Below are 15,109 nucleotides of genomic sequence, written 5' to 3' on the forward strand. Positions count from 1 at the left end.
GTGGTAACGAGCACGGTAACTAGTTATTATGCCAAAACCAGGAACGCGTTACTTGTTAATGGGATTTAGATAGGCTCGTTACTCGTTACTTCGTGTGGTGGATATCGCGGAGCTTCCACAGATTCAATAACATTAGCAAGTGGTGGAGGCCAGCAGGTGGATGAAGGAAAAGGGAGGCAAGAGGAGAGACCCGAAGCGGCCGCCGGTCCGCGTGTCAGGTGAACTGAACTTCAGGTAAGAAGTTATGACCTGCAGTCTATCTGGGTCAGATATAAACCAAGTTTAGGTGGAGTTTATTTTCGGTATGCTGACATTTTCGTACTGCGTGCTAGCTAGCATGACGGAGTTTCTATACAGCTGTGTGGGTGCTATGTTACTGATGTTGAACTTTATTTTGTTCATACGGTTAATTATTAGAGTTGCCAACCGTCCCGTAAAAAACAGAATCGTCTGGTATTCAGAGAAAATATTACGCGTTTCGTACTGAGGTGAAAAGGAACACAGTTTGTCCCGGACTTCAGCTACAATGAAAAAGACACAAAGCTGAAGCTGCACAGCTGCCTCTTCTTCTCTCATTCTCTCCTGTTTCTACTTCAATCACGAAACTGATCAATGATCAGCTGATCGGCTTTTCTCTCTTGTTTATTTATCGCCCACTTTGCGCCAGAAAGAGGAAACCAGCGGATGTCGCGTTAAACAACAGCAGCACGTTTAAGCTTGATCAGCTGTTGTTAGAATTTATTTAATATTAATTTCTAGTATCAGCTGATGTTTGCTGGAGCCACAGCTGTAAAGCTGCTGGTCATGATATCGGTTTGGTTATCTGGTGAGAGGGAAACATGCAGATGAAACCAGGAGATGTCCTTACTGAATCATCAGAGCTGAACAGGTGATGTAGAAACAGGTTTACCTTTTAGGTGACATGAATGAGTTGAAGGGAAGTTATGAGCTGTTTCTGAGAGACAAATAACACCAGGATCCTTTTCTAAGTAGCTGACAGCTGGTAACTGTGCAGGGGCGGGTCTAGCAAAGCTTTTGCCAGGGGTCCATGTAGGGCATTAACAGGGAAAGGGGGGCACGAAGAAATACTTTTCTTTATTATTCTCATTTAAAATGTCTCGCTTTTAAAAAAATAATTATTTGAGTCTTACAACAAACGATTGATAGATTGATACATATATACCATCAGAACAGTGTACATCACTGTCACAACAGTGTTTATTTTCATTCAAAGGCTTTATGATTTTTCCTATAATGGCGGGCCGGTCTCTAGTCAAAATGCCCGGGACGATTGTTTTGTCCCAGTCCAGCTCTGTATGCAGCTCATCTGCAGTCTGGTGTTACCTACATCTTCCTATTCAGAAGGCAGAATTTCCAATTTCTGAGTACAATCAAAAGCACCACGACTGCAGTTTTTGTGTTGGATGTAAAAAGCAGGCTAGAATCATGCGGCGGTCAACGACGGTCCAGGCGTGGGATTTCTCTCATGGAAATGTGCACATTATTTTTTCCTTTCTATTGGTAGGTGGCACAGTGCACTTGTGGCAAGTAAGCAAGCTAGAAGACTGGCAGTCTGGCTGGGTATCCAGTTACAGAAGCAACACATTAACAAGAGAATTCTGAGTAAAACCAAAGTTACTTTCCCTAGTAACTAGTTACTCTGAAAGTAACGAGTAACTTGAAGTAACTGAGTTACTTTTTTAGAGAAGTAACTAGTAATGTAACTAAGTTACTAATTTAAAGTAACTTACCCAACACTGTTTGTAACCTTCACTAAAGCTGTTTCTGTGCTGTGATGAGCTCTGAAACCTGACTGAAACTCTTCAAATAAGCCATTCCTCTGCAGATGATCTGTTAGCTGTTTGACAACTACTCTTTCAAGGATGTTTGATATGGTTGAATTTGTGAAGAATTTCTTGAAGTTAAGGTAAGGCTGGCTCAGCAGGGCTCTGGCTGCGGCGCTAACAGACCACAGTGGTCTTTTCAGCAGGTTTAGATGAGCTGACAGAAATTAGCACCACTGACTAACAGTGAGCTCAGTTTCATAGTCGTTAGTATGCAAACTGTCATGAGCGCTGAACAATGGCCATGAGTAGCATTCACAGAGAGTTGGGGAACCCTCAGGTCCCCTCCTCAGCTCAGCCATTCCCTTTTCATGTGTCCTCGACGCCTCATTGAACCTTACAGGATGTCTGGGTGACACAGTGGGTGCTGGACTGTGGGATGAAACGCACGTTCCGGCCTGATGAGGTAGCTCTTTGGTGTTTGTTACACCTCTTAACTCTTAGGAATCATTCAAGCATGAAAAAGCCACCTAACTGCAGAGATGAATCAGTGCTGTGTCAACATATAACAAACAACCTGTCTGTTCCTTATGGGCTCAAAATGTGGTCATAAATATTTTGTACTTGTAAATCAGTTTTGTATGTGTAAAAAGAATTTTTGTGTGCGTAAAAAAGATTTGTGTGTGGACTTAGCCAAAAAAAACACCTGCAAGTTACAAGTACGAATTTTGACCCTATTTTTCTTCCTTTCATCTGATTGGTCAATGTCATGTCAATCACAAATGTAACAATCCAATCAGAGAACAGATGGGTTTGGCTGTCGGAACTGCAGGTCCTTGAAGGGAATAAATGCCCTTTTACATGCCAACCCATCGTTTTCCTTCATCACCATGAAGGAAAACAGTCTGTGGTCGTCCGAGTTTGGTGATTTTTGTGTCACAGGAACATTTGAAGAACTAGCAAAAAAACCAAACTCTTGTAGAGGACATAAGTCAGAGATAGAAACGACAAGGAGCAGATGCATCTAGTACAGGTAGCGCTGCTGCAAAAACCCACAGAGCTCAGCAGCCAGCGCAACAAATTCTGGATCCTTTGCTTTTAGTTAGCATTAGCAGCACATCCTGCGTCCGATGTGAAAGGACCTTTATGCTGCGCACTGTGACTCACAGCAATGGTCCCGGGTCAGCCCTGACTTTGTGTTAAACTAATCCTAAAGTAATAATGGTATTTCTAACCACTGATACACCACAACTTTATCCTTTCAACAGCTGCTGAAAGTTAGGGGACCTAGCTGCTATCGGATATTTATATAGAGATCCTCCAGCTTCAAACTGTATTACCCTTCAAGGACCTGCAGTTCAAAAAAGCGCCCCTCCGACAGCCAAACCCATCTGTTCTCTGATTGGATTGTTACATTTGTGATTGACATGACATTGACCAATCAGATGACAGGAAGAAAAATAGGGTCAAAATTCGTACTTGTAACTTGCAGGGGGGGGGTTTGGCTAAGTCCACACACAAATTATTTTTACACATACAAATCCTGATTTACAAGTACAAAATATTTATGACCACATTTTGAGCCCATAGTTCCTGCAGACATTACACACTGAGAGATGCTCACAGTTCACACTGGTGACATTGACTTATAAGTTTGTTAGAATTGTGTAAACTGTTTTTTTTCCTGATATACTTGTCTGTACCTAGTTCCCATGTTTATGAGGGCTGGCACATACTTTTCAAGACTTTTGCAAAGACACAGTTCGATCAGAATGTAAAATTAAAATTGAATTGATTAAATGTAGTTTAAAATATATATATATGTTTCGATATTCTAGCATAGTTTTTTACTATTAATGAGTAACGTGTGTTTATTTGTGAGTAGTGCTGCGGCCTGGTGCCTTGAGTAAGAGCTGTTGCAATCATTTTTCGTTACGTAATCGGGATTGACGGTACTCCACTCTGATTGGCTCATTTGTGTGGCCGTTATTCTCCCCAACTAATCGCAAAGAAAACCCAGGTTAAGGTGGGCTAAAACCAGCCAATGGCACTGCACTGACGTCACGGCTGTTATAAATACCTCCACGTGACGTAGGCTTCCTTCAGTTACAGTCGCCATTTTCTTGTGGTCGTTAAAAGGGCAGAGAACGGCGACAGAAGGCGGCTGAAATATACCCCCGAACCGGCGTGATTTCTCACCGAGTCCGGGACGAACAGTTAGCCGCATGAGTTCATGGACTGCCTGCTGATCAGTGGTTATGGTTTCGGTAAGACTCGCTTAGGTTTGGCCGAGTGTCTCAGCTCAAAGATGGACGACAGCGCGGCGAGGGAAGACGCCTGCCGGGAGTACCAGTCCTCCCTCGAAGACCTGACGTTTAACAGCAAGCCGCACATCAACATGCTGACCATCCTGGCCGAGGAAAACATCAACTTCGCCAAGGATATCGTGGAAATTATTGAAGCACAAATAAGCAAGGTTTTTATGAATATAGAATACTTTCACACTGAGATGTTTGCTGTCGATGTATGTAGTTAGCTGCTAGCTGAACATGGCGGCGAGGCCGGCCGCGGTAACGCGACATGTCTCTGAAAACATCCAGCTGTTTGTTCTGCTAGCTCCGCATTCAGCCAACTATTGAACAACTGTGTGTATTAAAGTGAACCGACCGTTTATTCTTTATTGTACTGAGCAGCACGCCATTTCTCTGCAGACTCGCTGTAGGTACTCGATGTGGTCTGGAGTTGAAATCCACCTTAAATCAGCCCACCTTAAATCAGTCCGTCTTTACCGTTCGCTCTGCGTTTCCCTCTTTATTGTGGAGTAAACGTCAGTAGATGTGAGTAGAAAAGAAGTCGGCGCTTTAGCGGGACGTTCTGGTTTGGGTCAGCTTGTTTCCAAGGTGGTTTGTTTAAACCAACTTTATTTAAACAACCGCAGCGACAGAATGTTTTCTGACACGTGGAAAGGGCCAAAATCTACACGGGTATCTTTGTAAATAAAATCTGGCTGATGTAAGAAGATTTTGTTAAAAATTCAAAATCACAAAATTCACAAAACGGCTCAGCTGTTTGAAAGTCTGACAGTTTCTCTGGGTAACTAACACAAAGGATCAGGCCACATGTAGCTGGGGAAGTAAATCTGAGTCACTTTCCTGAACAGGGGAAATCACCGCGTTATTTTTGGCCTCATAGTCGCACAGTAGCTCTACTAAACTCCTGGTGATGTCTCCAGTTTGTGCTGTGAGCGTCTGAAATGGTCTAAACTTTGTTTAATAAAGAAACATGTGAACCTGCTTTAGAGTCAGTGTTTTGGTGCTAGAATAAAAACCTCGAATTGGCCTAAACTCATCACATCAGATTCAGCAGTCTGACTTTAAACCAAGGACAGATTTCATAGAATGCCTGACATGTGTTGAAGTGTCGCCCGCTGATGTCTGTAAATGAATAAATAACTGCTGTGCTGATGGTGACAGATTTCTCTTTTAAAAGTCTGAGTGTGTTGAACAAAGCTTTGGTAAACAGTCAAACTTTCCTCTGGACGAGTCGTTTACATGTCAGGGGTTAGGGAACAAAAGAAAGCACTTGACGTTCCAATCAGCATTAAGCTCGTCACATTGATCTGATTGAGGATTAGCGGCTTGAGTTTTTGGTGGATTTTGACCGTCTGTAGCCCTGCTCTGAGCTCAGACCACATCAGTGTCTCTGAATGGTTTCAGTCTGATCTGTTGTGTGTTATCAGTGTCGGGTCATTGATTAACGGGGCCGTCAACAATGCCCCCTCCGCCCGCCATCACTTTACACTCAGCTTCTGGTCGCATGACACTTGATTTAATTCTCGAGTGAATCTTGAATTCCTGAAAATGTGTTTGAATGGTTAAAATGTTTATAATAAAAAATGTGAAATGTGCTTTTTGTCATTTTTTATTTCCCAGTGTAATTTCTTGGCATGACTCTGGTTTCATTTACTGCACACACTGAGGGAGGGGGGTTAAAGATGTTGGGGGGGTCAAAGCGGAGGTGTGAGAGGAAATAAAGCTCACTGGGGGTGGAGTCACCTCGAAGACGAGCCTTCTGGGTAAACGTACAAAGAGTGGTGGAAGGTTACACACCCTCTTTGGAGGTAACTGGCTCCTGGACTGAAGCCTGGCGGCGTCACAGACTCATTTTGTAACTCAGCAGATGCTGAGCGGACTCGTGAAGATGACTTTTTCCTTTTTCTCCCGTGAAGACGCAGCAGCACACGGACTGACTGGGACTGAGACGTTTTCCTGCAATTCTTGACCTTTTGAACTTTTTCCGCGTTTTTGGGTGCTGAGGGGTGGGGCAGGTGTACTGTGAGCTTTTATTCTGAAATGTTGCTTTTAACCCCTGTTTGTTTTCTAAACTTGTCGAGTTCTCTTATTGCTCCAGGCCCCACCCAGCGAGAAGCTTCCAGTTTTGTACTTAGTGGATTCCATAGTGAAGAATGTTGGAGGAGAATACCTTGCAGTGTTTGCTAAAAACCTAATCCCTTCATTTATATGTGTCTTTGAAAAGGTACAGTTCTCTTTGCTGCCGTTTGGCCTTGTTAAGATTTAAGCAGTGACATGTTAGCAGCCCTCGCACTCCCTCCTGTTTGTCCTGTTGCTTGCTTTCTTCTGTGTAGTCTCCTGCACTCTGCTCCTGTCTTAGCGCGTAACGTACTGCTAATGAAAGCTGGAGGGAGGCTTTAGGACTTTAGCTGATGTTTTGAAGTGGACTAACCGCTATTGCACAGTGTGATGTTGGCTTTCTGTTGGTGGCTGTGGACCAAGCGCTGTCCTCTGTTTGTAGGTGGACGAAAACACTAGAAAGTCCCTGTTCAAGCTGCGTTCCACCTGGGACGACGTGTTCCCGCCCAAGAAGCTGTACGCGCTCGACGTGAAGGTCAACTCTGTGGACCCGGCGTGGCCCATCAAGCCGCTGCCGCCCACCATCAACGCCAGCATCCACGTCAACCCCAAGTTCCTCAAACAGGTGTGTATGAGTCCAGGGCGTGAACCTCGGGCAGACAGAGGTCACTCCGGCGCAGCGGTTTCCTCCTGAGGTCCTAGTCGGGCTTATCAATAAATGTATTTGTACCCTTGAAATGTCAATAAAGAAGATGTAGTGAAACGTGCAGGTACACCCCCGCAGATTATTCACATGTAAATTAAAGTTATTGTTACAGGAAGTACCATGAACAATATATTCCCTCTTTAAGAGGGATTTAAAAGGTCCAGAGAGCTTCAGTGTGGCAGGTTTTTTGTTTTTAGATTTTCCATTTATTGGTTTTTCTGCTGTAAAATCTGTTTTTAACCAAATAAAGTGACGTTTAGGAGCCGAGCAGACGCCTTGCTTTTATTAAACTGTTGACTGGTGTGAGACTGGGTTAACCTGTCAGAACATCCCTGCAGAGAGAACCTGATGAACTGGTTCAAACCAGTGCTAACCACTGTGTCAGGTGGCTACATGCAGGTTTGGTTAGTTTGATCATTATTCTGTGCATTGATGTTCAGGAAAATGTTTTTAAAGAGGTTTTCCATAAATATCATGACCAGGTCAAGTGTCACATCCATGTGCTCCTTACCTGTGTCTGGGTCAGGCTGTCCCCTGGTCTCTGACCTGCACACAGCATCATCCACATTGAGCGATAGGATTTTGTGGGGCTGAGCTTGAGTACTAAACAGAAGCTATTCTTTCTCTTCGTCTTTCAGCCTGAGGAGTCTTCATCCTCTCCCAGGCCGACCCCGGCCCAGCCGCCGCCCACGCCCCCACCCGCCCCTCAACCGGTCCCCGCAGCCATCAGTCAGTCCAGCCTGACACAGGAGCAGCTGATCCGGCAGCAGCTGCTGGCCAAACAGAAGCAGCTCCTGGAGCTCCAGCAGAAGAAGATCGAGCTGGAGCTGGAGCAGACAAAAGCTCAGCTGGTACGACCACCCGGGGCTGTAAGATCACCGTTAGCCAATCACATGTTCGCATCACAATCCAGGGAATCAGACTGGAGCTAAAACTCTGAAACACCCTGAATGTGTTAAAGCCTTGAGCTCCAGTTCAGATCAAGCTACAAACCAGTTTGATCTGAACTGGGGCAGTGCTGGGTCCTATTTAAAGAGTAAAAAATGACAGGAAGGAGGAGCAGAGTCTTAACTCTTTGACTTTTTTGCTCAGAGCAAAGGGAAGTTTTACTCACTCCCCGTCACTCGTCCGAAGGTTTAGTGCAGCGGTACCCGACTCCTGGGCTGTCGTTTGGTACCGGGCCGCGAGAGTCGAAGCTCGGGTGTGAAATTCATGGTTTTCAGGGTTTTTATTGTTAACTGAGTTTCCCTGGGTCTTCTCCTGTGTGTTATGAATAAATCTTTTTGGTACTGGTTTTATTTTGTTGTATTTATCCGTGACACCTTAAAGGCCGATCTGTGAAAATATTGTCAGACATAAACCGGTCCGTGGTGCAAAAAAGGTTGGGGGCCGCTGCCGTAGAGTTTACCTGCTGTTCAGGTTTGTTGTGTAGAAACTTGGTGCATATTTAACAGGCAGCTCTGTCACATGGTTACAGGCCAGCGGCTTCACATTACCAGCAGCGACGGCGGTCTCCACTTCATCAGCAGCGAGCCTGGTGCCCAAGCTCATCAGCCAACCTGCTCCCGTGGTCCGACCCTGGGTACCCTCTCAGAGTGATTCAAAGGCGTCCGTCAGAGACCCCCGGCTGAATCGCCCGCCCACTGGCCCCCCACCTGTAGACCAGCCCGCCACAACAAAAAGAGAGCCTCCACCCACCACAGGAAGCCACTCTCTCGCTCTGGAGAAAGCCAGGATGCAGAAGAAAGACGCTCCACAAGAGAAACCCAAATCCAAGTCACCGTCTCCAATGGCGAAGAGCGGGCCGAGTAAAACGAAAGCAGCGGAGGCGGTGCTTCAGAGCAAAGATGGCACGAAGAAAGACCCGCGGCTGAGGAAACGCACGCAGGACAAGTTGGGCGAGGGCAAGGACAGCGAGCAAAAAGAGAAGAAGCGATGCAGTGATGAGAAGGAGCGGGAGGATGCTGCACGGGGGGCAGAGCCTCAGAGGTTCAAAGGTAAACTGGTGAACGGTTCGGTCGCCAAACATGAGCGTGACAAGGCCTCTGATAAGACCGCCGGCAACGCCCGAACGCACGCAAGGAAGCGCACTCGCTCACGGTCCAGGTCGCGATCACCTGCCGGCTCCCCAAAGAGGAAGGACAGGCGCTCGCCAAAGGGTAGAGCCCGCAGCAGCTCACCGTCACCTTTGCATAAAGCTGGAAAACCACGGAGGCTTGAACTCCTGCACGGCAAGCCCAGTCGGGAGGACCGTCCCACTCCCAAAAACCAATCAGAGAGCAGGAGGTCCAAGAGACCCGGGGAGGAACGCCACTCTGAGACCAGAGACTCTCACTCGCCACGCAGCCACGAGGGAGGCTGCAAGGAGGTGAAGGACGCACCTCACCGCTGGAGGAGCGGCTGGGAGGAGAGTAAACAGTGAGTTCATCAAACGCATCAGAAATATTATAAAATAAGTTAAAAAAAACTTAAACTTTAAAAAAACTTTGTCCTTCTTCCTTAGCATGAAGCTGTCGGACGACATGCACGCCAAGCCCACGCCTCAGAGACATAAACTGTACAGCACGCCGAACCGCCCCAGCATCCCCCGAACCCCGAAGCACCGGCTCAGTGTCGACGCCAACCTGCAGATCCCCGATGTCCTGAACTCCGCCTCCAAGAAGGACCTGCTGAGGAGGGTACGTTCACTGACCTGTTCACTCGTAGGATAAAGCTGTTTCACTGGTTTTCACTTGTTATGGTAGAAAACAATTTAGGGGGGGTATCATGTGACGAAATATCATAAAATGAGAAAATAAAAATGTCTGCAGGCGAGCAAGCGCATGGAGAGTGGCGAGATCTCCCGCGAGGAGTTCCTCAACATGGCTCACCAGATCAAACAGCTGTACCAGTATCAGGAGGAGATCCAGCAGCGCAAAGACAGCTGGGACGAATCAGACTTCCCCGTCAAGAAGCAGCCACCGCTGCTGAGCACTCCCTCATCTCAGCCCCGCCCCCACGAAGGCATGGATGCAGCAGAGCTGTCGTACTACGAGCACAAGTCGAAGCTGAGGAAGACTCAGGTCAACCACCGACCTGCCGGAGAGGAGTGGGAGGGGGAGGAGAATCCGGAAACCAGTGACAAACCGGGGCACAGCGAGAAGATGGGTGGTGGGCAGAGCGCCGGACACCCACCGCCACATAAATACAACCGAGCCCCGCGAGACAGGCCAGGTGAGTGTCACATGATCAGTAAATCAGCCAGAGAACAAAGCCTTATTACTGATTTTAAAAAAAAAAAAAAAACCAACACATCTGCTGCCTTTTCAGGCGAGAGGCGGAGCAAAGAGTGTGAGGAGCAACGGGCGCCGCTCGCCCCTATGGTCGAAGAGTACAACCACGGCAAAGAGTTCCCAGCGCTGAAGCCGGGTCTTCGCTTCATGAAGAGAGACCACAGAGAGACAAGTGAGTGCACGCTGCCACCGCGCTGCGTTCACGTGTTCAAGTGGCGTGAAGGTTACCTGTTATCTGTCGTCTTTATCCACAGAGAGGTCAGAGGTCAGGTTCTGGAGCAGCAGGGTGTCAGGGTGTCGATCAGGGATACTTCAGCAGGGTTAGCCATTTCTAACAAGTCTTACACATTCAGTCAGGAGCCCCAATTACATCATCAGCTAACCGCCAATTAGACACTCCCCCTCACACCCAGCCTCTCAAGGCATCGTGGGAGTCGTAGTCGGCCACCTCCTCTGTAGCTCTGTAGTGTCACCCTCACATTCAGACAGATGAAGCTCAAACTTTAATTTATCAGGCCAGGAAGCGGCAGCGTTCACAGCATTTCTTCTTCTGTGGTTTCCAGGTGAGAGAGAATGGACCTCGCCGCTGACCGAGCGCCAGCATTACAACGACCGCGAGGAGCAGAAGAGCAGCTACAATGTTCCACGGCGGTACGGCCCACCTGCTGACCCCCGCAGGCCGGAGGTGCCCCCTCCCTCGGGCACCGTGGTCCACAGGAACTCCCCGAGCCCAGCTGGCCTGGACGCCACGGCGACACGCTTTGAGCGCGAACGGCTGTCACCGTTACAGAAGGACTCTGCTGACATGAGCCCGATACCGCGCTTTGAGAGCCCAAACAGTGAGCACTCGGACGACGGGCCCCTGGATGCCCCGCCTCCTCACGCTTCAACCAAATCCATCCTGAAGGCGCCACACGCCCGCGGAGTGCCGCAATCTTCTGTCCGACAGCACGGCGGGTCACCCGGACACACGCCACCTCACGACGGCGGACATCCCCCTGCACGCTACAACGGTCCCGGTCATATGGGCTCCTCTAGGCCCCACCCCCCAGGATGGTATGAAGGCGGCGGTGGCTCCGGACGGTTCGATGACTCACTGCAGTGTGAGGGGCCTCACCACCCAGCCCCGGCAGGTTCGAGGGCGCCGGACCACCCCATCAGACCATGGCGGAGCGGGTGGACGGTCCCGGACACATGAGTCACGGTCCGATGAGAGGCGGAGAACGAATGGGGCGGTTTGAGGGCCCCCCTCAGGTCCCTGGAAGGTTTGGGGCTCCTGTCGGACTACAGACACGATTTGAGGGCCGGGGCCGGGCCACTCGGAGGGCCCACTGCAGCGCTTCGAAGCACCACGTCACTTAAACAACATGGGTCCCGGCCCTGGATCCGCCCCCATGGGCTTCCAGCAGCGACCCGCCCGCTTCGAGGGCCCATGAGGATTGACGGCACCGGACACTTCGAGGGGCCGGGCCAGCCGGGGCCCCGGTATGACGTGCCGCATCAGGGAGGCCCACCGCGCTTCGAGCACTTCCCCGGACAGGGCCACCTGCGATTCGAACCTCAACACAACCTGCAGCCCCTCATGAGGCAGATGGGCCCGCCCATGTATGAAAGCCCCATGGCCCCGCAGCAGAACTTCCACATGCCACCCCAGCGTTTCCCGGACCCCATCAATCCTCAGTTCCCTGCGGCACCAGCGGGGTTCCCGGCGCAACAGAACATGCAGCAGGCCGGAAACTTCCATGCGCAGCCGTTCAGTCAGCCAGGACCCACCCCCTTCTACAACCCTGCAGCACCCGCCATTGGCTTACAGCAGCCGGTAAGCAACACACATTACATCACAGGATCTAGACCAATGAGAAGAGCTGTAGGTTCAGACAGAGGAGGGTCTTAATCAGAGCTGCCTCACACCTCACTTCAGTCCAGTGTCAACAAACTAACATCACATTCAGAGCAACTGGAGCTCCACCCACAGCTGAGCAGCTGTGACTGTCGTTAGGGGCAACCAAATACTTAGGCAGCATTTAAGTCAGAGTTGACGTGATACATGGAGACACAGCTAAAAGAGCCGTTATTGACCCGCTAACAGCATGCTAATCCTTTATAATCACAGCGCCTGAGTCTCCTCATGCGATACATACACCTGAGTTTTATTTTGAAAGGTACCTTTAAACCCTACATCTGTCGTCTCTGCTACTATCTCTGAGGCACAGCCAGCCTATGTTGCCAACTTCTGCAACTACTCCAAGTCAGTTGGAGTAATGGAGTTCTTCCATATAAAACAGCCAATCAGGTAGGCCCGGCAGTCATGGCAGCACAGATGGGCTGCAGGTGTTACTCTTCTGTATGGTCACAAGTTTCTGGACCTTTGACCTCCATGATGATTAATTTTACATGTGTGTTGTGTTTTTTTTTTTTTTTTTAAAGAGATCATTTCTTAACTACATTTAAGGGTATCAGGCTGTGCAGTAGGCGGAGTTGATGCTACAGAACGTGCCGTTGCGCCAGCTCAGGAAATTCATCATTAGATAATCTGACGTAGGCTGTGGTGGTCAGACTGAGGCCATGTAATGCACCACTACTGCCAGAAAGTGGCAGCAGATGCTGCTGAGCAAACAAGTGAATGTGTCAGGTAGGGGTGAGAGGTGCAGGTGAGCTCTGCCAGGTAGATTTTCAGACATGTGGGCGTGTTCTCTCGACTTTAAAGGGATATTGTTTTTACTTGCGTCTGACATAATGTGCTGTTACCTGGAGCTGATTCTGACCTGTTAAACACAAAAATGGGAGATTGTGCAGGTGATCCTCTGAGCTGGTGGCTCTGATTGGTGCAGAGGCCACGTTGTTGAACAGGGCGAGTTCCTGGGGGTTAATCCGAGTGTTTGTACCTGTGCTCTGTTTCCAGGTGAGCGTGATGGGAACCATGGCCCAGCCCTTCCTACCTCAGACCGCCGTGCCTTTCGGACAGCAGAGTGAGTTTGTGTGGCGTTTTTGTCGGTCAGCTTTAACCTTTAACGTCAGAAATCTTGACTGGTTGTTCGTGTCTCTGCAGATCCGCAGGTCGTCCCTGCGGAGAACCATTTGGGTCAGGTGGACGTGAACGACCTGCTGTCCAAGCTCCTCTCCACTGGCATCATCAAACCCTCGCAGCCCGATGCCACGCCCGCCTCCAGCAGCGGTCAGTGAAGCCCCTCCCTCTGTCACCTTTAACCTTCTTCAGTTGAGTTTGACGTATTTGTTTTTTCCAGAATCGTCTTCTGCGCCTCCGCCGGCACTGCCACCAGAGGAGGAGGAAGAGGAGGAGCAGGAGGTGGAGGGTGAGGGCGAGGACGACGTGCCGGACCTCACCAGCTTCAGCATCGATGACATGAAACAGTGAGTATTCGCCTGTCCTCATCGTCGTGGTTAAGCTTTTTTCTGCTGTGACTCACTTTGCCCCGCCCCTCCCCAGGCGCTACGAGAGCGTGGTGACGAAGCTGTACTCAGGGAACCAGTGCTGCCTGTGCAGCATGCGCTTCACCGCCACCCAGACCGACATGTACGCCGACCACCTGGACTGGCACTTCAGGCAGAACCATGCCGGCAAGGTGGCGAGCAAGAAGGTCACGCACCGCCGCTGGTACTACAGCCTTACGGTGAGAACGCACACGCCTCACGGGGCACGGCGCCCAGCTCCCCGCGGAGCGCTCCGATGTAACGCTGCGTTTGTTGTGCAGGACTGGATCGAGTTCGAGGAGATCGCAGACCTGGAGGAGCGCGCCAAGAGCCAGTTCTTCGAGAAGGAGAACGAGGAGGAGGTGCAGAAGAGCCAGGCGGCCGCCAAGGAGAAGGAGTTCCAGAGCGTGAGAGCCACCAAGGACCAGGTGGGAGAGGTGAGTATGACGGACGGCCAATCAGATCGCCTGCTTGTCAGTGACGTCACAGCCTCGGCCAATAAAAACACTTCCTTCCTCCCCGCAGAGCTGTGAGATCTGTCAGGAGCCCTTTGAGACGTACTGGGTGGAGGAGGAGGAGGACTGGTTCCTGAAGAACGCCATCAAGGTTGATGACAAGGTGCGCCAAGCCTCCGCCCACCCACTTCTAATCAGTAAGATAACCAATAACAACAAAGCGAGTGACAAGCTGTTTGTTTTCCCTCCACAGAACTTCCACCCCTCCTGCTTCGAGGATTACAAGAACGTAAGTCACCCCCTCCTCCCTTACATCCCCGTCCCTCACCACCTCCTCCTCTTTCTTCTTCTCTGGTATAAACTCACGTGTTTTTCTTTGCTCCGTTCTCGTTTGTCTCCTCAGACATCCTCGTATGTTGACGTCACGCCGTCGCCCAGTAAGCTGCTGACCGATCACCCGCTGGGCGCCTTTGTGAAGACAGAAGAAAGCAGGAGGAGGTCGCTTCCTGTGCTGTCGCTGCCGCTGCTGCTGCTGCTGCCACCACCTCAGTGAAACAGGAGGTGCAGAGTGAGAGCGGGGAGCCTCCTGAAGTGAAGACGGAGGCAGGTGATGAGGCGGCGGCCCCGTGAGGAGGCGGCGGCGGTGGTTTTTAGCTGCAGGGACTCGTCCTCTGCGTCTGTACTTGAATACGTTTTTGTATTTGGACTCGCGGCCGTGCGGCTGCCTCAGTGAACCTGTACATGACCTAATTTATACATTAAAGTATTTTTGGTAACTCTGGTGTTACAGTGATTGAATCAGCTGTTATCCCTGTACATAGATTGTTGATTGGTTTATCGACGGGCCCTCGCAGGTGTTGAAGGTAAGCATTGTCTGAGCGGGAGGCGAAGACTCGTGGACTCGTCTGCTGAGGAGCCCGCCCTTTTTCCGTTGGTTTTCTTTTTTTTTTTCTTTCTCTTTGATCAATAAAAGCATCTGAAAGTTGTTTGTGTGAATACTGATTGATCTCATTGATCGTTAATTGCCTCAGTTTCACTGTCATTTGGGTTCCAAACATCAATAAAGGTTCAGTAGGTTCAAACGTCCTGC

The 15,109-nt window shown here is 49.6% G+C and overlaps 1 protein-coding gene across 1 annotated transcript; it reads left to right on the top strand.

Annotated features, from left to right (window-relative positions):
- The first annotated feature begins 3,870 nt into the window (after positions 1 to 3,870).
- On the top strand, positions 3,871 to 15,105 carry pcf11 (PCF11 cleavage and polyadenylation factor subunit). The gene is given in 18 exon segments (XM_005457350.4): positions 3,871 to 4,260; positions 6,195 to 6,320; positions 6,597 to 6,779; positions 7,499 to 7,711; positions 8,338 to 9,278; positions 9,364 to 9,538; positions 9,671 to 10,073; positions 10,170 to 10,304; positions 10,387 to 10,452; positions 10,696 to 11,951; positions 13,035 to 13,101; positions 13,182 to 13,307; positions 13,378 to 13,504; positions 13,581 to 13,764; positions 13,846 to 14,001; positions 14,090 to 14,182; positions 14,273 to 14,308; positions 14,423 to 15,105. Coding segments are annotated over 18 exon segments (4,680 nt in total). The 5' UTR covers positions 3,871 to 4,017; the 3' UTR covers positions 14,573 to 15,105.
- Positions 15,106 to 15,109: the final 4 nt, after the last annotated feature.

This window comes from Oreochromis niloticus, linkage group LG10 (assembly GCF_001858045.2).
Source record: "Oreochromis niloticus isolate F11D_XX linkage group LG10, O_niloticus_UMD_NMBU, whole genome shotgun sequence".
NCBI lineage: Eukaryota > Metazoa > Chordata > Actinopteri > Cichliformes > Cichlidae > Oreochromis > Oreochromis niloticus.